This window comes from Erpetoichthys calabaricus, chromosome 7, assembly GCF_900747795.2.
Source record: "Erpetoichthys calabaricus chromosome 7, fErpCal1.3, whole genome shotgun sequence".
In the NCBI taxonomy this organism is placed as follows: Eukaryota; Metazoa; Chordata; class Cladistia; order Polypteriformes; family Polypteridae; genus Erpetoichthys; species Erpetoichthys calabaricus.
Window position 1 is genome coordinate 121,609,590 of NC_041400.2, and position 24,334 is coordinate 121,633,923.

Sequence of the window (24,334 nt, forward strand, 5' to 3'; positions counted from 1 at the left end):
TTAAGCTATGCACTTCAACTACGCTCTAGTATATAAAAATTATAAAGTGAAAAAAACTTGTGCAGAGTTGCTCTTTTGTGATTAATAAGCTTGTGTAGCCTACCACCTTGTATATTTGCTCCTCCTAATTCCTGGTAGATTATGGCCAGCTAACTTTTGTTGCATGCGTATGATCTGTCCATTCATGTGAGGAAGCTGCTGATGGCCACAGCACCAAGCATAAGCAGGCAAACAACCATGAAGTGAGTGCAGTAAATAATGCACAGGGCACACTCATGGAGAATCTCACTCTTAACAATACTGGGACAATTAAGAGTCACCAGGTAACATCACACATATCTTTCGCATGTGAGAGGAAAACAAGTATCCAGATATAAAAATCATACGGACGTGGCAAAAACATGCAAACTCCACAGAAACAGTGATCAGAATCTGGGACACTAGGGGGTCTGAGAGGCACCACCATTTTGTGTATATTTAAAGCATTTTAGAGTGTTACCCATTTGTGTTACAGACTGAAGAATAGTGGTCAATGAATAGATTGGCATTACAATATGTACGCAGTGCAGAATCAATGCACAAAAGGACATTGTGGCAGTTTGTGCAAACTGATGGAATGTTTATGTGGAATGAATTGAATCTTTTGACTTTTTCTGTTATTATGCTAAATTTCCAAAGTTGATTACTAATGTTGCTAATTAAAGATTATTCCTTTCAAAATGTAATTAAAATCTGGGAGTGCAACAAAGAAAAAGTCAGTTATAAGTGTTTTAAGCACCACAGATCTCAATTTATATACTCTATTTTGTATAGTTCATGAACCATACAATGTTAAAATATATTGACTCAGTCATATATTGTTTGAAAACAATTAGTATTGTACCAATTGGGAGTACTTACCCATTATAATTAACTGAAACACCAGCAAATGGACTGTTTTCACACTTGGTAAAGAAAAAAACACTGCACAACAGTAAAGATACTGTGGACGTTATCACAGCCATCTTGATCATACTACGGCACTTCAGTTTCAGTTTGGAACAGAGCAATCCCCCAGCGACTTGCCCAACCACAGCTCCAGGGATCAGCACAAGACCTGGCAGAACAATAAAGAAGAGAAGAATTTGAGGATTCTGATTTCCTTGGGTATTTCTTTCCAAGAAAAAGAGGACTGCTGACAAAGCATTCTTTCCAAGCGGATGGGAGAAATCATTTGTAAAATAATCAGGAATTTATTAACAAAGCCTTAGGATATCCAGTAACTTAATTAAGAAAGTAACAAGCTCTAAAAATGTAATGCATTAACAGCTTTTTCAGTTTAACCAAACACACTACAAACTGCACTCGTTACAGTGGGATAGAGGCCTATATAGCATCTCCATATTTGAGTCATACTGTGATCCATCCATCCATTCTCCCACTCTTATTCTCCAGCAGTGAGGTGCTGGTAATGTAGGATTGCTAGGTCTTAGATAGGAAACAATGATCCAAGCTGAAACAAATTCCAGTAAAATCTTTTTTAAAATAATTTGTATTAGTTTTACACATTATAGATTAGGGTATTACAAATCAATCAGATGTACTTTGTATGGTTCAAATCCAATCTGTCAGTCATTTTCTAACATCTACAATACAAAGAATCACAGAGTTTAATATGACGTACTCACTCAAACATACTGTACTGAAGCATCGTAAGGAATAGCAGAGGTTCGACATTCTTACTAAATGACAGCGCTAATAAACATCAAGCAAATTGAAAGGAAGTTTTTATTGGTTCCTTATCAAGAAATTTTGAATTTGTCTAAATTTTAGTAAAAATAATAATAATAATACATTTTATTTATATAGTGCCTTTCCCATGCTCAAGGCACATGCTCTCCCATGCTCCCTATTGGTAAAATAGGACTTCCTTTAATCTCTGTATAATGGATAGTGGATTGGGATAGAATTCATGTAAAGGGACATGCGAGCAATGTAGTGTAAGAGATGCGTTGGAAAATCAGGTCTGTACTGATAGTGATCATACATAGTTGAAGTCTTGACTAAAGTATATTTTGGATAATCAGAGTCAAGAGATATGTGCACACAATGTGCGCATAAATTAGGTTTTTTATTTAGACTTTCGGTTTCTTGACTATTGCTTAAATTGTCTTACTATGTCTGTTTGTTATAGGTGAAGTTGTAGGATCAACAGTGCATGCTCAAAAATAATTGTATCAATAGTGCAGATGGAATCATGTTGTTATTAGTTAAAAGTAATCCGTTTATGAATTTTCATCAGTCATGTTGATGGTGATATGGCAAAGTGTACTGTCTTGAAAATGGGTAAAGAAACCTCCAAGATTCTAATGCTAATTAAAATACTGTATGTGTTTATGTGAATAAATGGTTTACAGTTAAAGTAGTAGTGCTACCTATGACTCAGTGTCATTAGTATTTATAAAATTTAACAACAGTGATAATTTACCTTCTGTACTATATTTATACTACATATACAACTTAGAGAACGGGGTGAGTTTCCTAAAAATGATCAGTCTTGAAGATTACCTAACAACATTATGATGTATGTAACATACAAGCTACTTTTTCATTGATTCTTAAAACTCCTCTTAATTAGCTACTTTAAGATCCTTTAAGACTATTTTGTCAACTCCCTCTCTGCAGTCACCTACTTAAAAAAGAATCAATTGGCAATAATATTCTATCATTTTTTGTTAACCAGCAGAACAAAGTAAAACCGTTAAAAGTAAACTTGACACCAATATTTTCTAACCATTTATGTTTAAAAGTGTATAAATATGCACAAATTGGTCACCTATTTACAATTTATATACTGTATAAAATATAATCCTACAGATGCATTATTGCATTTCATTATGGAATATATCAATTATTCACATATAAATCTTAACATTAAACATTTTCAGAGAATTGTTTATTATTTATTACCTGAAAATTTGTGGTTCAATTAATTAAATTTTATTTGTTGTATAATGTCTGATGGGTGGCATGGTGGTGCAGTGGGTAGCGCTGCTGCCTCGTAGTTAGGAAACCCGGGTTTGCTTCCCGGGTCCTATCTGCGTGGAGTTTGCATGTTCTCCCCGTGTCTGTGTGGGTTTCCTCCAGGTGCTCCGGTTTCCTCCCACAGTCAAAAGACGTGCAGGTTAGGTGCATTGGCGATTCTAAATTGTCCCTAGTGTGTGGGTGTGTGTGTGTGTGTGCCTTGCAGTGGGCTGGTGCCCTGCCTGGGGTTTGTTTCCTGCCTTGCGCCCTGTGTTGACTGGGATTGGCTCTGGCAGACCCCCGTGACCCTGTAGTTAGGATATAGCAGGTTGGATAATGAATGGTTGGATGGATAATGTCTGATATTAGTTTGACTTTCTGTGCTTTTATTCCTCTTATATCCTTTTCCACATTACTGAAGTTATTTGCAAATTAAGACAAGTGTTATATAAATAAAATGTATTATTATTAATATTATTATTATTGTGTTATAGTAATTGGCATGAACTCTGTCTAGTTTCCATTGTTTGTCACTGAAGCTTGCACAAGATTTAGTCAATTCAAGATGCACTTAGTGACTAATGAGTGGGCCGGGAGCACATAGCGGGGATTATAAAGGATTTAAAGAGCTACTTTAGTTACGATGGGCTTTGGAAAACCCTCATAAATTAATGATAGGTCTTTAGATTGAGTTTAGGATGGTCTTAGCATTGCAATGCTTTCAGGAAACTCACCCAAAGCTATATACTGTAGTTATCTGTACGTTATTTATTTACATGCTCATTATGGGATAGTATTGGGTATATTGCTAACTATATCTAATATCTAATAGTCTATTTATACTATTATTAAAAATCTGCTATACTTATAGTTTAGTATTTTTTACATTTTTCCATCATTATAAAATATGCACAGCTTACTTCTGTATGAGAGAGTTTACTTTATTCAGTCTGGAAGATGTACAGTACTTTCAGGTCCAGCTGCCTCAAGTGTTAAAAATATGTATGACTGATTTCCCATCTTTATCTTAAATCAGTCTGGATATACAAAGCCATAGTGGATTCCAACTAGACACATTTGATGCTCAGTGATCTTTTTCAGTAGTTTTATACTGATCTGATTTTTAACACCTGCGGTGGGTTGGCACCCTGCCCAGGATTGGTTCCTGCCTTGTGCCCTGTGTTGGCTGGGATTGGCTCCAGCAGACCCCCGTGACCCTGTGTTCGGATTCAGCGGGTTGGAAAATGGATGGATGGATGATTTTTAACAAGATCTGTCTCACACACAATTAACAATGGAAGCTCTGGGAAAGCATTCCCCAGGTAAACATTCACTTTCAATTTCTGGGTTTTCAGGAAAGTATTTGTTTTACAGTGTGATCCACAATTAATGAAATGGCATGAAAATTTATAGAAAAGTATATTAAATTAACCAATTAGGACTTACCAAATATTTTTACAGTTTCTGTGTCAAGTAGTGATCCTACTAGTTTTTGGTTTCTCATCCTCTTGACAATGAGCTCACTGCAGCCACATTGACACTCATTATAACTAGGTAAGTGCAAGTCACCTGTCAGCCTGACCTCAAGTCTTTATATAACTTAAAACAAGAGTTCACAGATGCCAAATGAGACAAAAATGCTAATTTCAGCTTTTACAGAAACCTTTTCATCAGATTATATAGCCAGCTGTTATACAATGCATATGTTTTCCTCCCAAGTAATAATTTGAAGTAAAGATAGCTTTTCTTCAAGGTCACTACCAACAACACCCATCCTCTTTATTATTATGATCAAAGTGACAGCTCCTCATGGAGTATATAAGTAATTAGACTTTTGGGAAAATTCCACTTCTGTTATGGAAATCAAAAAAGACATGTGAGATATACAGTAACATCCGCTACCATTTATGGATGCATGTGCAAAATTAACTAGTGCAGTCAGAGAGGCCAACATTTTACATTCACATTCATTCTACATCTTTTCGCCTCCAGTTTCATAATACCCCATGGTACAAGTGTAACATGATTGAGCTATAAACAAATCATGCATACCGTACACATAGAAAAGTGTCTGCAGAAATTGAATACTGATATACAGTACAATATTATGAATATATTATATTCTAAATATAGTTTCATTTGAAGTAATAATAAATGCAAAAAATAGCAGTAAATATTCTTCTTCTTAAAGATACATCACATAAATTTAATTCATTATATTAGTAAATACATTATTATAATGCACCATAATTAATTTACATTTTCTAAACTGTACAGAAAGTAACATTTAAGTGTATTTATATTGTTAACAATTACCGCACTTCAGCTATGACAGCTGCACAAGCTTGAACATTTCTCTTCAGTTGTTGATGGGAGCTCCTGGTAACCTGACTTTTTCATCTTCTATATTACGCAACAGTCTATGTGTCTTTCTATGAAACATCATGCACATGTCCTGGTAATGCTGTTCTTTATGCAGATATCTTTGCATGAATTACCAATGAGGCATACATATCTGAACCTGACTTTGCTATAAGAAATAACCCACTGGCAACACAACAGACAACAATATCCAATTGATGGTAATTTTATCATAGTGGATTATTAGAACACTAGCGGTGCACAGTAATGAACTCCTAGCCATCTGGTTATGTGTCAAAGGTGCCAGGAAAAGGCAGGAGCCTTGACTGGTTCTGTCTTTCAAATTTTTGCTTTTTGAAATTTCTCTCTGAACTACATCTATTAATTATTAGACAGCTGTTGTTGGTAATTATCATCAGATGTACGGTATGTGTATAGTTCCACCCTTTTTCACTCAGAGACAGAAACAACAGTGCCATATCCACCTTAATAAAAGGATAAGTGCGTCTGTCTGTGTATTTGTCTGGTTGCTACATCTCTCTCATTCCAAAAGATGGCACATAACATACACTAACATTGCTTTTACTAATCCCATAACAAATGGCATATAACAGAGACACATTTATTGAATGATGTCTGTAAACATAAATGCTGGGGTCTACATTGATTCCTTAGATTTTAACCCATCTTAGTCAGGTGGCACAGCTAGTATAATATAATCCTGCAGATTCAGTTTTTGAATGAAGTCACATAAAAAGTTTATCTGTTTTTTCATATTGTGGCTCTAGAGGAATAATCCGAATTAGAATCAGAATTTACTTTATTGGCCAGGTACACTAATATGTACTAGGAATTTGTCTTGGTAGCAGTGACACAACATACAAGGACAACACAAAATATAAAAGATAAAACAGAATATGGTAAAATGGGTTAAGATGTGCAAGTATACATAGATCCTGAGTCAAATTCAAACCTGCTCAGTCATTTGTCATGCATACAGGTTGGAAGATCTCCTTACAGGCTCTGCTGAGGTGTGTAATAACCCACCAGGATGAGAGGGGTGCTATCACTAACATTGTCATCTCTTTTTCGCTCTGCAGCATTGAGAAACCACTCAGTAGGGGCAGTTGACCCTACCCCTTTCTGTTCACTGTCCATAAAAGAGTGACCCTCCGGACAGAGCTCCCAGACAGACTGAGTCTGACCTATGGCTAGAAGCCAAAGCTAATTTCAGTTACTTTTTGTAGTCAGACACAAGGGCAAAGACCCCAAAGGATCATCCTTTTTGTTTATTTTGTTTGAAATTTAAATGGGACGACCCGACTGGCACCCCCAATATTCTTTCAGCAGCCTGTCATTCCTGCACCTGGCCATACAGTATAGCTGCACCTGGAAAAAAAAACTGTAAGTGATGTGCCTTCACCGCACAAAGGTGTTTGCTGGAAGTAACTCTTTAAATAGGTGGTGCTGAGGGTGACTCGGATCAGTAATGATCTTTGTGACACTCTTTCTTACCCTGGACTCATATAGGACTGGAATGGATGGTAAGTTACTGCCATGTGATCTTTTCACACGGTCTGACGATGTGCTATGGAATGACCTTATACTGGGCAGAGACAGCACCAAACCAGTCAGTTACAGATAAGGTCAAAATGGACTTCATGATGGCTGTCTAGAACTGGACCAATGTTGCTTGGATGCGATTGAATTTCCTTGGGTGACAAAAAAAAGAACATTCTCTGATTTTTTTGTCCCGCTTAAAGTTTTGTGCCGAAAAACTTAAATGACTGTCCCAAGAGCAGAGCACTTTAAGAACAACTGATATGTGAGCAAGTGGCTGTATCCTGAAATCTATAATCATGTCCTGAGTTGTCTGAATGTTAAGGTCCAAATTATTATGGCTGAACCAAGCTGTTAGATGTTCTGCCTCTGATGTGTATATGGACTTAACATTGTATGGCATTAGGCCTATTAGTGTGATGTCATCTGCAAAAGTCAATGTCAATGTTAATTGATTTATAGAGCACATTTGAAACAATATCAGTAATGCTATAGCCAAAGTGGTTTACAATAAAACATACAATAAACATAAATATAATTAATAGAATAAAATACAATAAAAACACAATACAACCAGCAGTAAACTGAAGCAAACAAATGACTAAGAGGAGGGAACCATCTGTATCACTGTAGGTCACAGAGAGCTAGGGAATAGAAAGGTGTCTTCAGTCTAGTTTTAAACAGTTCAATTGAAGAGGACTCTTTAATGTAATGAGGTAAAGAATTCCATAGACGAGGTGCAGCAGCTGCAAAAGCCCTGTCCCCCCTTAGTTTTACACTTAGTACAAGGGACTCCAAGAGACAACTAAGCTCTCAACTCGTTGAATGGTTGGTATAAATCACACACTTTGGATAAATAGACAGGATCATACCCATGTATTGATTTAAAAACAAAAAGCATAACTTAAAATCAATTCATAACTAACAGGCAGCCAGTGTAAAGAGGCTAAAACTGGAGATACAGAATCCAACTTTGTTGCCCCACCCAAAAAATGAGCAACTAAATTTAAGAAGTTTGACAGACAAATTATCAGAGGTACAGCCATTTCTATTCACCGAGAATTAATTCCTAGTACTAAGGGTTAAAGTGTCAGTCAGACATTATATTATCCCAACTGCAAGAACTGTTTCCATTCTGTAATAAGGTCTGAAATCAAATGGCAGATTGAATCTAGGAGTTCTGGGATGATAGTACTGAAAGCTTAGCTAAAGTCTGCAAAGAAAACCCTCACATATGCCCCTGGCCTATCATGGTGTCAGTAAATAAAGCTTAAACCCAAATTCACTGCATCATCCACAGCAATGTATTTAAATAACCGAAGGAATGTATAACCTGGCGCATTTTGCGTACATTCACTGAATGAGTTATCTTTTACTCTGCAAAAATTCAGACTTCTACTTTAGAATAAACATAGTGAAACTCTGCTGAAGATCTTTCTAGTGGTCTTTTCAGCAAGCAATAGTGGTTGGCTATAAGTTGATTAAACATACACATAGCATTTTGATACAGCATCATTACTGTCAGATGCATTTTTAAAAGTACATCTCCTATTTCTCTTCCATTTAAATGTTATAACTTTCTGATATTTTCCTTCTACTTCCTTAGAAATATTCAGGTTAACATAAATGCTGCCTCTAAAATGGCCCCAACTCGAGTGACTGGGCCTGAGAGAGTATGTGCCATGCAATGAACAGGACTGTTTCCCACTTTAGACCCAATGTGTCATGATTTGACTTTTATTTTTAATATTTCTAAAAGGTTCCTGAAACTTTAAAAAATATATATGCATTATTTGGGGTGGTTTACAGGCCCTGGAATCCAATGATACATTTACATTTTGTTCCAATGTGTGTTTTACTTATGTGTATAATTTTTTGTGGGTAAAATCTTGTATTTTTTTGTGGGCACTGCCATTTTGTTGATGCTTGCTATGCTGTTATCAGGTAAGGTCAAGCAGATGTGTGTGTCATGTGACAGCACCAGGGGCCTCATGCATAACACTGTGCATAGAATTCACACTAAAACATGGCATGCGGACAAAAGCAGAAATGTGCGTACGCACAAAAAAATCCAGATGCATAAATCTGTGCGTTTGCCAACTTTCACGTTCTTCCGCTACACAAATCCCAGTCAGCATGAAAGTAACACATATGCACGCGCCTGCCGCCACTCCCAAACTCCTCCCAGAATTACGCCTCTTTGAATATGCAAATCAATATAAATAGCCTTTAAGCTCAGCATTCTGTGAAAAGGCAATGACAAAAGCATGGGGGAAAACAGAAGAATTTCAGCAAATGAAAACGTACTATTTGTTGGTTTTTTAACAGTAGTATAAACAACAAAATTGATCGAGTGACATAGAGTGTCAGAGAATCTAGAAAGCTCAAGTTCACAAAGTTGCACAGTGCCAAAATAAAAAAGAAGTTGTCAGATATCAAAGTCGCCGTGAAAAAGTGAGTCAGCCCACCATCTCAGTGTCATATGAAAGCTTACTAGGGTACAGAGAAAAGAAAAAAAAATAGGCACACAGTGGGAAAAAAGCTCGAAATGTCAACTTTAATCTCGAAATTTCCACTTTAATCACGTAGTTTATTCTGTCATTAAAGTAGAACATCATAAACTTCATCTTTAAATCATTTAATGTACTAGTTTCTCAAATACCATCGTAACTAAAGTAGCACATTAAATGTTTTGTTTTGTATGTGTTCTTCTATGTGCTCTATGTGTGTGAATCACTACGTGCTTCTTAAATGGGCTTTCTCTTCCTCTGACAGGACACAAAATCCATTGCATTCATGATATTACAGCTCTCTGAATAATTAAAATACTGAGATGTATACTTGATATCATTTTCATGATGATAGGAGTTAAAGCATGTTATTAAACATGGGAACATGATGGCGCAGTGATTGTTCATATCTTTCACGCACGATGCTTGCTGCGCCATACGCGACCTTCGATGAAATACTTTATTGTAGCAGTACTGACTCTTTCAAACATACTAACCTCCAATTCCTGTCCTTCCTTTTCTTTCTCCAAGTAACCAATTGCCACACAATCAGCTATTTAATAGACATTAAGCCTTTTGTAAGCTTAGAACACAGATTCTTCAAAACCTTTAAGGAACATTGAAATATCTTCATAGTACATGTTTAACTATTCTATCCATCTATCCATCCAGGCTCACGCCAGTCTCAGCAAGAATACAAAGCGAGGCAGGAACAATCTCTGAACGGAGCACCCGATCGTCACTAGTGCTGCGCCACCTTGTCCTCACATGTTTAGTTATTAAGAATATAGATTATTTAAATGATGTTAACATTTTATCTGTATAATGTAATAAACATATTATGCTGCATTTCATCTTAAAAATCATAAGTAAATACAGTAATCCCTCGCTATATCACGCTTCGCCTTTCGCGGCTTCACTCCATCGCGGATTTTATATGTAAGCATATTTAAATATATATCGCGGATTTTTTGCTGGTTCGCGGATTTCTGCGGACAATGGGTCTTTTAATTTCTGGTACATGCTTCCTCAGTTGGTTTGCCCAGTTGATTTCATACAAGGGACGCTATTGGCAGATGGCTGAGAAGCTACCCGGCTTACTTTTCTGTCTCTCTTGCGCTGACTTTCTCTGATCCTGACGTAGGGGGATTGAGCAGGGGGGCTGTTCGCACACCTAGACGATAAGGACGCTCATCTAAAAATGCTGAAAGATTATCTTCACGTTGCTATCTTTTGTGCAGCTGCTTCCTGAAACGACATGCATGGTGCTTCGCATACTTAAAAGCTCGAAGGGCACGTATTGATTTTTGATTGAAAAACAAACTCTGTCTGTCTCTCTCTCTCTCCCTGCTCCTGACGGAGGGGGTGTGAGCTGCCGCCTTCAACAGCTTTGTGCCGCGGTGCTTCGCATACTTAAAAGCAAACAGCCCTATTGATTTGTTTGCTTTCCTCTGTCTTTATGACAGTCTGTGCTCCTGACACGCACTCCTTTGAAGAGGAAGATATGTTTGCATTCTTTTAATTGTGAGACAGAACTGTCATCTCTGTCTTGTCATGGAGCACAGTTTAAACTTTTGAAAAAGAGACAAATGTTTGTTTGCAGTGTTTGAATAACGTTCCTGTCTCTCTACAACCTCCTGTGTTTCTGCGCAAATCTGTGACCCAAGCATGACAATATAAAAATAACCATATAAACATATGGTTTCTACTTCGCGGATTTTCTTATTTCGCGGGTGGCTCTGGAATGCAACCCCCGCGATGGAGGAGGGATTACTGTATGCGTTTTATAAAGTGGCTCAGGTTGTGCAATATTGTAACTGTATCACAAGTTTACAGTGAGGTGATTGTACTAATAAGTACAAACAGTTCTACAAGGAAACACTTGAAAGATTGATTGATTGCATTTATAGTTCTTGGTATGAAACTGTTTCTTAACCGCAAGGTCAGTACAGGAAAGGCTATGAAACATTTTCTGTTTGAAAGCAGTTCAATAGACTGTGAGCATGGCTGAGGCGGCATATGTTTGATGCTGTATGCCTATAATTCTTTTTCCAATCAGCTGCTGTAGAGCTTTGACTCCACACTCAGATACAGTGGGATAAATACTATGAGTAGTGCATTGACAGAAACAATGCTAAAGCAGCTATGGTATTTGGAATAGTTTGGCCATTCCGTGGAGCATTATATTGTTACAGATTAATTGCAATCAGTTGCCATAAACTAATAAACAATATGCGGATTAATTTCAGTGTATTTGATAAAGCAGCGTCAGGGATGTGGATCTAAAAAAGAAGGAAACCACACTGGAACAAAAGCACTGCTTTGACGTTGGGTGCCACCAGTTTGCAAAACCTAGTGGAGAACTTGCGTACAGCAGGGATTGAGCTGGCGTGAAAATGCGCGTGGCTTTATGCTAAGTTTAGGTCGCGATGTGAGCGTGGAAACGGGCGTACGCAACATTTTTGTGCATACACACCATTTATATATGAGGCCCCAGGTCAGTGTCGTAAACTTTCTGCCAGTTCAAGTTTGAATTCAGCTAAAAAGACTGGGTGTTCTCTTTGTTTGTTGAAAGTCTCTTTGGTTTTGAAATCTTTTCTGTCAATGACTATGATTTGCAGCACATTGCTCATTTTGGCCTGGTTGCATATATTATTCCAATCTGTTTTGCACTAATTTTTCACTATGATTTTTTTGTCTTACATTACCGGTCAAAAGTTTTAGAATACCTTAGTTTTTCTTCAAATTTAACCAGTTGAAATGCAATGAATGACCTAAAACGGTAAAAAGGTAAGCAGTAAACTACCAGAGGTTTAAATTTAAAGTTTAGGTTAGCAAAAACTGAACAAAAAAAAGGAGTCATCAGAATATTACAAACGGGCCATCTTCAAGGAACAACTAATAGGTTACAACTTACAGATGCTCCATAACAATTACAGTAAATTAAGGCTCACAAGTTGAAGCAAACAATTTGCACAGGTGCCCCAACTTCTGCTGATTACTTAAAAACCTTCTGTCTGTCTTAAATTAGAGTTGGAAGAGACTGTGTTACTACACCATACTTAGAGAATATTCCAGTGATAATGGCAAGAAAATGGCAATTAACAAATGACATGAGACAGATCATTATCACCCTTAAAAGATGTGGGCCTTTCATTTACAGAAATTGCAAAAAAAATCAAAGTGTCAGTGAGTACACAATCCAACCTCATTCACGTGGTCCGAGCAGGTGCAAGAAAAGTGCCACCACCAAGCTGTTGGAGGTTGGATAACAGAATAGAAGAAAAAGACCATTTATTTTATTTTTAAATGCTGTTGGTATTTTTATTATATTTTTTTAAAAATTTTTTTCCCTTCTTCTACATGTTTTGCCTATTTTCAAATTTTTCTTCCTAACTTTAGCAACCGGAAGGAAAGTGTAACCAGAACTGAAAATAACTATTTGATAATTGTGATGTGTGAGCCAAGTTATATTAGCATTCATACATTTCTAGCTGAAGTAAGGACAGTTCTTTCAGGCAGGTTTAAGTGATTAGGACAGATACACAGTTCACAAATAGGGAAAGAATGCGCTATAGGGCCTTAGAGAGCCTAATCATATATAGCACTGATCACAAATAGCTCACTGAACATGTGAAATGTGTGGGTATTTAGGGCCTGTCAAGAAGCCTTAAGGCAGATGCGCAGAGCACAGATGTGACGTTGACTCTGCGCCAATAACAAACCCTCATGCGCCCTATTGAATGGAACACCAATCGTCAAAAGACCCCCACTGAAGAAGTAAATTATGATTACACTGTTCCAATGGCTTCTCATTGGCTGTTTTTGAATGCATGAAGATTATTCTGCAATGTGTGTTAAGAGTGAAAGCTGCATTTTAAAGAAAGTTAAATACTGTATATTCTTTCTTTTGTACCATATTTCTCTTGTCTCGATATTTCTGGCATGGTTACTGAAGGGGTATATACACAGGTTCAGACTATGAGCTGCATTTCAAAAAAGAACACATTGCTGCCCCCTTGCTGGACACAGACACACACAGACACTTCTTCCTTTTATTGAGGTGGATAAGCTGGTTTTTCACCATCTGTCACTTACTTTCTGTTGTACATATTTAGCGTTAAAGTTTTACAGTACACTGTCTGTTGGTATTTTAATGCATGATATAATAAGATGCGTTGCATTTTTCATTCCAACAGAGGGCAAACCACAAAAAGTAAATGCAAGCACTGCTTTTATGAACCCCATGCCAAATGGCATATAACAGAATCATAGCAACTTGACACACACCCAGATACACAGACACACACACCAACACTTGTCCATTTAAAAAAGTGGATTAAGCTTAACTTTTAGAAGTATGCATGCTGGACCTTCATGGCTGTAAAAGTCTTAACTGCACCTTCTACTTCAATTCTCGGTGCCATTTTAAGTTCTATTGAAACTATAGTCATTTCATTAAGCCTATCCAGTGACACTGCACTGAGGTGCTAGCTTTTTCTTTTAATCAGTTTTAGCTTTGAGAAGTTACATTCTCTTGAAACCAGTGAGATGGGAAGGGTAAGGAGCACTCTTAAGAGTGTGGAAAAACATATCCTCCCATTATGATGGATGAACTTGAAAGCATTCTGTGCTTTAGGTTAGTTTAGTCAGATGTCTGCTCAAAGCAATCAACTGTTAAAAATGTTTATGACCATAAATTTCTGAGTTGGTGTGTGAACCTTTTCACGTTATCTTGGGAATCACAGCTCCACAAAGATCCCTGAAACAATTATAAAAGCCCAAGAAATATTGAAAGCCCATTCCATTGAACGTGAAACTTAAAGAGATAAAGTCTAGGTAGACAGTCTTAATAAACAGTAATTAAACAAGGGAAGTGCCTTATGACAAATGTTATTATTAAACAAATACTGTCAATTTTCTTCTATTTTGGAGTTACTTTTACAACACTGGCGCTCAATTTTGGGGTCAGGGAACACTTAAAATGTTTCCCATTTAAATGAAAAGTAAGTAGGTGTTTGTATTATGAGCATTGACCTTACAAAGGAACAGATAAAACCTGTATGGTGGTAACTGAAAACGTAACAAGGCTGTAAAATTATTTTTTAATCGAAAGTCATCACACTGGCCCTTTAAACTCAATAGTGCAGTCTGTTAAATGTCACTGAATTTTATGATAGTTGCTTAGCAGATTATATTGATACACCACCAGAAGGCATAAAATTGCATTTGAAGGTTTAATGCTTTTAAAAATTATTATTTGATTTTTGCCTTAATCAAGATTTGTTCACAGTTACTGTACCTCCTAGGAGGGCAGCTTCATTAGATGTTCTTCCGTACTGATTTTCAATGTATTTTGGCATAAATGTTGCAAGTGATGTGATAAGTAGCCCGTCAAAACAGGAAGCACCAGTTAAGCACATAAACACCTTGTTCTTTAACAGGAGCTGAAAGAAAAAAAGTGTAAGCAGCATGTAAAATATGCAAAACATAAACATAATACGATAGTAGTAATAGTTGTATTTTCACATACTAAAGTGATATTATTACTTGCAAGTTAACATAAAAAGAAGTCAATTTTTTAACATTATTCCAGTGCTTTTCCACAAATACTACAGTGTCTGCATTTGTGGACATAACATGGAATCTGACAACCAAAATAGGCCTAAGTTTGAACCTTGAGCCAGAAAGTGAAAACCTGCATATCTGTTAACATTAATATGTTAGAAGATAAGTAGAACTGTGGTAATGTGTTTAAACCTACCAAAGGCAAGTTTCTGTTTATAGCCAGATCATTCTGTGTGTAAAGGTTGTATGTTCTCCCAGTGTCCACATAACCTTTTTCTACTCTGGTGACATACATACATTGATAACATCAATCAAAATCCAGAGACAGGCAAACTCAACACAGAGAGTTATTGTGCCAAGACATCAACTCCAATTGTGTCCTGCTCTCCAGGGCTGCATGTTCAGTACATTGTCAAAAAAGCTCCAGCTGTCCTTGTGAAGCATAAAGATATCAGTGCTGTGGTCTTCCAACATGGGAACATGTGCTAAAAGAAGACTTTGGATCGCTGGAGGACCCAGGAGTCAGCTGTGTGGCTCATCATCTCTGGTCCACTTCTGATGCGCCGACACTTGGATGAGGCCTTTACAAATTTTTTTTCCCCCACAGCGCCTGGTTGAAGACTTTTTGCACTGAGCACAGCCTTGCCATCATCGAAAATTTTGATTTGTTAAGAGAGCGATAGTAGTTTTTCAGAAGAGATGGGCTACATCTGAACAGGCAAGCCTCTCAGGTTCTCTCAGAAAATAGAGCTACGGTAATTAATACTACTGAAAATGTATCTTAATAGTAATACTAATACTACTAATATGGTATTTGAACTGTCTAAAAATGTGTTTTATATTAACCACATGTAACTGGTGATAAACACATTAAAAATTGTATATGACAAGTTATTCATGTCCCTAATTTAATAAATATCCCTGTTGTTAATTGTTTCGTGAAATCATGCCAGCTTATAACTTATAAAACAACCTTACGTAGCATGAGTGCTCTAACTAGCAAATCACCCTGTGTAAAGAATAATATTAATCATGATGCTGATTTAAACTATCTAGGTAGCTCTAGTCTTCTTAACTATAAACCCGTGTTAGCTTATGATAATTCTGCAGTGTCTTCACCTATAGATGTACACTACAAGGGGCAGTCAAAAAGCACCCGGAATTGTGATATAGCAGGAGAGTAACAGATCCACATTGTTGTGGGGGGGAGCACAGCACGTCTGTAGACCAGTTACAACAGGTCTGGATTGGTTTCGGAGTGTAGTATTGTTTTAACTACCATTTGAGTTAGACATGGGCATAGTCATTCACTGCAATGTCTCAGCTGGAACAATTTGCTACACTGTATTACACACTGCAAACATGTATTCACACTGCTTGCAGGTCAGAAGCTATCCCATCCACAGAGATGAGTGGAGGGGGTTCTCCTAATGCTCTCAGGTAACTGAAAGTTTCAATATAATCTGAAAGTCACAAGTTCACTGCTGGTGCTCAGCCAGAGACACCATAGGGTGAATTCCTAGATTGTAATACTGTCAAAGGTCCAGATGAAACTGAAACTTAGAGTTAGGTGGTGGGATCCTCAGTATTAAGGTTAGGGGTAGGGTTAGTCTTACTCAGAGTCCTGAGGTCTTTGCACAGAATGATGTCACCCATCTTCCATCTAGCAATCTCAAGTTGGAATCTAAAGGTGATGTGTAGGAGGCTCAATGATGCCTACCTCTAATAAGTTATGTAGTTCAGCAGAGACTTTCTCCTTGTAGTCTATAGAAAAGGGTGCACTAAAGAATCAAAGATGCTTGAAGTCAGAGATGCAGAAAGAGTCCTGTGACTGATAACACCAGTGTGAGCTCATAATGATTGTAGCCGTAGGGTGAAACTCAGGCATGTAAAGAATACCATGGCCAAGTTTTAGTCATGTAGGAATTCTGAATCAGTAGCATACAACTACAAAGTGAGTCCACTAACTCAGTTTTAGAACCGCCATAGCTACACAGAAAAGCACAAACAACAGACATAATCAGTGAGAGACAGTGGTCCCATTAAGCAGAGATTCAACAGCCTCAGAGTCAAGCAGCAGCACATTATCTAGCTCCATGATACAGTTTTAAAAGTTGGGAGATGAGATGCTTAGTGCTTGAGGTTGAACGCATGGAAGAAGGCTGTGGCAGTTATGAAAGCGAGTGGAACATTTTAGTGAAATGGTTTAATTTGCGCTCTCTTATGATACATAGCAGGGACAAAATTTCAGCAGTGCTGTAGTGAATTTATGATTAATTTATATTATGAATTTACATTATTTATGATTTAATTTACATTAATTTATAATTAATGTAGTGAATTGTGAATTTCCCCTTGGGATTAATAAAGTATCTATCTATTTATCTAGTGAGGATGTGGTGCTTGTCAATGATTAAAAATACTACGGTCTGCATTGCAGAAATTGTCAGTTACATTATGGGATGTGCACCATTTATTAATGAATTCAGTGGTAGATTTAATTTAAAATGATATTCCAGTGGCATATTGAGCGTTGTATCATCTTTGGTCATGAGCCGTCTTTCTCAGACTTGAGAATTAATACAATGTTCAGAGAGCTGGTCTCTAATAAATCCATCGTGAAAAACTCTGAATTTTCAAAATCTGGCCAGTCTCTATTAGTCAGTTACCAAATCATTTGCTTGTTGGTGGTTCTGCTAGAAGAGAATTCATGGGCAACTTAGACTGTGTGTTTGTAGGCACTGTAAAGTATATACTTGTTGGCAAACAAGAATCGTTCAATTTATCTCCTATTTTGTGATATACTGTATCCAATTTTGTGTTCTTTTTGATATAATTACTGACTCATTATTTCATTATGTGTGTAGGGCTCTAATCTACAATTCAAACCTGCTTTTGACGCAAACTGGGATCAGAAGATCCTTAAACAAGTGACTAATGTTATATGGAAATGCGTTGGAGGTTTTATGCCTGGTTCAAATATAGCAGTATTCTGCCACATCCTCTCTCTAATATTAACATTGGCATTCTGGGCTCCTAATACAGTAAGTGCAACTGGAACATTTTTAAGTAATCTAGCGACAATGCGGAACCCTGATAATCAGGTGGAGATGTTTTATTATGTGGCTATGCTCCAGATACTGCATATGGCTTATGGCCTGTGTGTACTGGATGGAAGTGACACTTCCCAGACTATTTGAGTGGTGATGGGTGTTTCAGAATATTTTTACCCTGGGGCATGAATATAATTCTTGGATATGTGGGTTGTAATGTTTGTTGACTATGATTAATGTAATGACAAGGCTTTATTGCACACTGGGATTGGTTAAATGATGAACCAAATGATACATAATGAGTGTGGTAATAATATTTGATTTCCAATATCTCATATTTATCTTTTATTTATGAGTAGGTTATCATTATTTATCCCTTTGATAATAATGGTTTGATGAAATTTATAAAATGATTGGTGGAGACTCCATTTGTTGACCACTTGATTAATGCCATCATTGGGCATTTAGATAGTATTTAATTCATAATCTATGCTTTTATTAATATGGTATAAAGACAAATCTTTTATGTAATAAAATTCTTTTGTTATGTTTCTTTTGATTATCTCTACTGAGACATGGTGTACTAATTAACATATAACCATAATTTTTAGTTAATATATAATCATCTTTTACAATTTATTAGAAGTATGCATATATGAAGCCATAACAGAATGAATTAAACACAAGGAAAAGGATTGACTGTAACTCAAGGGTTAACTAAATGAAACTTAAAGCTACGCACATAAGGTCTCTGCCTTGTCATACAGAAGCTACCAATGTAATTATCCAAAATTAGAATGAGGTAAATGAGTAATGAACACCCCTCCAGAAAGTGGGGATAAACTGATGGGAAAGCAGATGAATTGTTTAATTGATTGCTCACTCCCTGGACTGAGATGTTTGAGCATAACTCTGTTCAAATAATGATCTGAATTCTCATCTGGGTTCCGTGACTGCCTTCTTTGAAGATGGAGGAAAGTTTTTTCCATGGCAATATAAGGTCAGTTTAATTTTTTTTTTTTGAGAATTCATGGGGCGATTACACTTTAGAGTGCTGAGAAATTAGAAGCCAGTAAATCAACATATATAGGGTAGTCAGTCTCAAGTATAAAGATTCTGAAAGGGTTTTGCCTTTCATTTCTCATGCAATGTATAAGCTTAGCCATTTTGTATATGTCTCTCACTTCCCTCTGAAAAATTGCTGTTAAATACAGCCAAAATGACTCCAAGGCTCCAGGGACTTGACTAGCAGTGTGGAAAATGGGAGAGGATATGGGAATGACAGGTTCACCTTCAATGTTTGGCCAAAAAAGATGAGACTAAAAAGATTCATGAGATATGACTGTTTATTATTATGTTCTCTGTCCAAACAAACAACACGCCTATTAATGTGAAACATAAGGAACAACAATAACAAAACCTGGCACTGTTGCACAGACAGCGTTTATGTTACAATAAGAATGGATTTATCGGATAAAAATTAATCCATTAGATGATTAGGGATTTTATGATTTTATACAGTGGCTCCGGAATTATGTTAATTTCATCTATGTGTCTGAATAGTTTTCCTGTGTTTATTGTGAACACAAAACCATGCTTTTATTTGTATTGTTTTATGGTTATTTTTCAAAAACATAAAGCCATCAATAGAAATTTCAATTATCATATTGAGGAATACCAATAAAAGAGCCTTACTTGTGGGTTATATTTATATTTCAAGATTATTTTTTAAGTGTGTGGCACCAGTTTCTATTTTAAGTTTATCAGGTTCATTTGCTGCTTATTATTCCAATAAAGAAACTGCTTTTAAAATAGCTTCATATTCATTATTATTGCTCAGTCTCAAAATTAGAATGGCAGACTGAAAGTTGAGATTGTGCATCACCCAAAAGATTATAAACAACAATCTTTTGTCTTAATTATAATTCATATTCTAAAGAGCATTTTATAATGTAAAGGAATAGAGTGATATGAAACGGAACAAGCCAAGGGCAGGGCAGGGTAAGATGGAATGGGTCAAGCAGACAGGGATCTGTACAACTTATTAAATTTGGAAAAAAATAAGAGTGTTTTGTCCCTAATCAGTACAACTTTCTAAATAAGATATCCCTGACAAGTATGTGATTCTGGCACAAAAATATATGCTACATGTATTTATATGAACCAATAAATATCCAAATATATATATGTACCGGTAAACCAAAATATATATCTCAATGTACATATGTGACAATCAGTTAAAACTGCTTCATTGGAACCTTCTGAGTTTTTATTCATTTAATTGTGAGGTAGTACTTGAGGGACATGACGCACATATAATTGAAATAACCAATCAGGATAAATGTGATTTACCTTTAAAGCCAATGGGAAGTCTTTAAAATTTTTTCCAAGGTTTTTCTCCTTGACTAATATTTCACTTCCATCCTGGTGGGCTTGGGATACCTTTTGTTTCTGGATCATAGCAGTTCCTGATACAAGAATTAAAGTAATATAATCAATTAGACAGCATCAAATAGTTTTTAATCAATCCTATAAACACAACCTGTGGAATACTGAATAGAAACCCTACATAAAATAGTTAGGATCAGCTAAAGTTAAGTACCCCAACAATTAAACAGCTTATTGGTGATACAGTATCAATAAGAAAGTACAGAAGGTCCCTCCTGTAAGATGCCTCACTATATGCTTTTTTCCTTATTCCGCATACTGGGATCAGAAGATACTTAAACAAGTGACTAATGTTATATGGAAATGCATTGGAGGTTTTATGCCTGGTCCAAATATAGCAGTATTCTGCCACATCCTCTCTCTAATATTAACACGTATTCTGGGCTCCTAATAAAGTAAGTGCAACTGGAACATTTTTAAGTAATACAGCGACAATGTGGAATCCTGATAATCAGGTGGAGATGTTTTATTATGTGGCTATGCTCCAGATACTGCATATGGCTTATGCCAGCCCGTGTGTATTGGATGGAAGTGACACTTCCCAGACTATTTTAGTGGTGATGGGTGTTTCGGAATATTTTTACCCAGGGGCATGAATATAATTCTGGGATTTGTGGGTTATAATGTTTCTTGATTTATGATTAATTTAATGACAAGGCTTTTTGCACACTGGGATTGGTCACTATATGCTTTTTTCCTTATTCACTGCTGATTATTTGAGCAATGTCTCACTAGGCAACATTTTTCCCCAGTAAAGATGCCACTGATCCAAAAAATCAAATGAAACATCTCTTAGTGTAAAATGCTTATCCATCAACTCTCTGCAATAAAGAAAGAGTAACATCAAGATAGCCAAACGTATTCTTGATAGTACTGTACATTATTTACATAAGTAATCATATCATTATTTGAAGATAGATAGATAGATAGATAGATAGATAGATAGATAGATAGATAGATAGATAGATAGATAGATAGATATTACTTTTTTGTTAAATAAAATGTTAATGATAAAAAGGAATAATGTGAAAGATATTGATGTGTATAGTATTGTGCAGCAAAATAAATCAAGTTAACAAAGATAAAGTAAAAGAATGACCCACATCTAATGTTATGTGTCCATGAGAATTTAGTTTGGCCTGTTTCAGTTAAATATTGATAAAGATCTGCAAATCAGGGTTTATTTAGTGGGAGACAAAGAAAATCCTGTTAATCCTTCATCTTCCTGTTAAAATCTTTTAAACCTTTAGCCTAAGTAAGCAAGCCTCTTCCTGTTCTCATAGTAGGAAACATTGCTTCACTGACTGTCGTAAATTAACTGCCATCTATTCATTTCCTGTTAAATGCATTACTTTTCTAAAGCAATGCAATGCATAACTTTTATTTTTAAGGATATGGTACATTAAGGACAACATTATTTGTAGAATAAAAACTGTGTTCTTAAAATTTTCAGGTAGGAAAGACAGATGTTTTGAAGTGAGATAATTATTCTCAGTAATCATGACGTTTTGCATGTTGATTAGCACATGTAAGTAAGAATTTCACTGTACTCTCTACTCATGACACTATTGACATTATAAATGTTTTTCATTATTTCTACAGAAATTATAGTCTCTTCCTGGGGTGGGTTGGCACCCTGCCCAGGATTGGTTCCTGCCTTTTGCCCTGTGTTGGCTGGGATTGGCTCCAGCAGACCCCCGTGACCCTGTGTTCGGATTCAGCAGGTTGGAAAATGGATGGATGTATTATAGTCTCTTTATACTGGCAATTAGCACCAGTCTTTATTAATATATACTGCTAGTTAAAATGATTTATGATCAAAGTCACAAACAAAATTAAAATAAAACTTCAGTAGAATGCAGTTAAAAGTAAGATGCAATAGTAGAACAAGCTGTGATGAGTTTAGAAAGTACCTTAAATTAGAATAAAAGAACAATGCCCTTTGGAAACAGGGACATCGAGTGAAACAAGAGAAGATGTAATACAGTTAAGCATGGAAGAGTCCATTTCAGATATGAAATGTAGAAGGAACATCCATCTATCCATCTCCCAAAGACCAAAAAATGTACTGTGGAGTTGCGGGGAACCTTGAGCCTATCCCAGCAAGCACTGGGTGGAAGACATGAATGGTCCATGAACAGCCCATTGCAAGGTGAAAACGCACACACACACCACCTAACCTGCATGTCTTTGAACTTTTGAAGGAACAGTTCTAGATATTATTTAAAAAGAAAGATGTGCATATTTGACATTTAACAGGGTAAGTGGGACAGACCATTAATTAACAGGCCTAGGAAGAATGTTGCAGCCATGAAATTAGAGGAATTACTCCAATGGCTTCAGTACAACACACTTCTGAACTGCTAAGCAGACTAGACAGTAGGTTCAGTATGCTAGAGTAGTGTTTCTTAAACTGTGGGTGGAGATTTACAATTGAAGTGAATGGGAAAGCTTTGTCATTGGTCACCGCTTGTGTGGCCGAAACAAACCCCCTGAATGCTATTCGTCAGCAAATCCTGAAGGGGAACACCCCCCCAAACCCCCCATGCCCATATGATGGTTGGTGGGGGTTAATGAATAGTGTTTGGGAGACAAGCACAATGATTGGCCACTGTTTCTGGATGATTACACGTCCCAAAGACACCCAATTGGCAAAATTAGGTCATGAGGAAGGAAAGCTTAAGAAGCACTATCCTAAAGTGTCAGTTATGGTTTTTATGATAAAAATATGATGACTGATGTGTTAATTTACTTAGTTGACATTAGTGAGCATGTGCATTGGGATGCCAAAGCATGTAATGTCATGACGTCTATAATTTCAGCTTGGAAAGCCAGTGGCTGACAATACGTTTTTCACTGTTGCCACTGTTGCTGCTCATGAATATTGCAGTGTTGTATCAATTATATGGTTCATAGCCACATGATGAATATTATTATTTCTTTATTTCCTAGTAAAACACTTTATGATGGAGGTTTTTAACCATCAGATAATATCTGGAATATAAGATTTATTAAACCCTTCAGGTATAAAATCAAAAACAAATTCTTTTTCTTCTTTTGGCTGCTCCCGTTAGGAGTTGCCACAGCGGATCATCTTCTTCCATATCTTTCTGTCCTCTGCATCTTGTTCTGTTACACCCATCACCTGCATGTCCTCTCTCACCACATCCATAAACCTTCGCTTAGGTCTTCCTTTTTTCCTCTTCCATGGCAGCTCTATCCTTAGCATCCTTCTCTTTCGACTAAGTTAATTTTTCTTGGAGGATTATATAATTCAGACTTGTGTAATTGATTAAGATTTTACCACTTGCCCAGTGGTCATATTAGAAACACTAAAGTATCAAAAAAACTTGTAAAGAACTTGAACTTACAGTTAATGCAACATGTTTTTTTATATCCACAGTGCTAATCGATATAATTAATGATGTACACTATGATGCTAATTATGAATAATATACATTTAAATGAAAAAATATTTACTGATTGCTCAGTGAAAAGTAAATTACAGTACTAGCTATTCACATCAATAAAAATGAGAATAGATTCTCTTTGTCATTCCTCAGAGATTTTGTTACAAATTTTTGTGTAACATTAATGGTGTTTTATATACTGTAACCATTTCTAGTGTTTCCCCCTCTCCGCCCAATGTAAAAAAATATCAACATTGTAAATAAAATACCTGGTAAATACTTTGGAAAGCCAAGAAATGGTACAGTAAGGAGCCACACTATAGGCCAAGACAGCAGAAAGGGAATCCACCATCCACCAAGCCATCGAGGGTCATCTTGAGTTAGATCTATTCTAATACAAATGAACAAAAATAAGTAATGC

At 36.4% G+C, this 24,334-nt stretch overlaps 1 protein-coding gene across 1 annotated transcript in view; it reads right to left on the bottom strand.

Moving 5' to 3' along the window:
• LOC114654645 (solute carrier organic anion transporter family member 4C1-like) overlaps nt 1–24,334 on the bottom strand; it is a 116,479-nt gene that overhangs the window by 46,679 nt on the left and 45,466 nt on the right. Inside the window, exons 5-8 of the mRNA XM_028805292.2 lie at nt 24,183–24,304; nt 20,408–20,523; nt 14,737–14,881; nt 901–1,096 (exon numbers count right to left, since the gene is read on the bottom strand). Of these exons, the coding sequence (XP_028661125.1) occupies nt 901–1,096; nt 14,737–14,881; nt 20,408–20,523; nt 24,183–24,304 (579 nt within the window). The remainder of the gene's footprint in view (nt 1–900; nt 1,097–14,736; nt 14,882–20,407; nt 20,524–24,182; nt 24,305–24,334) is intronic.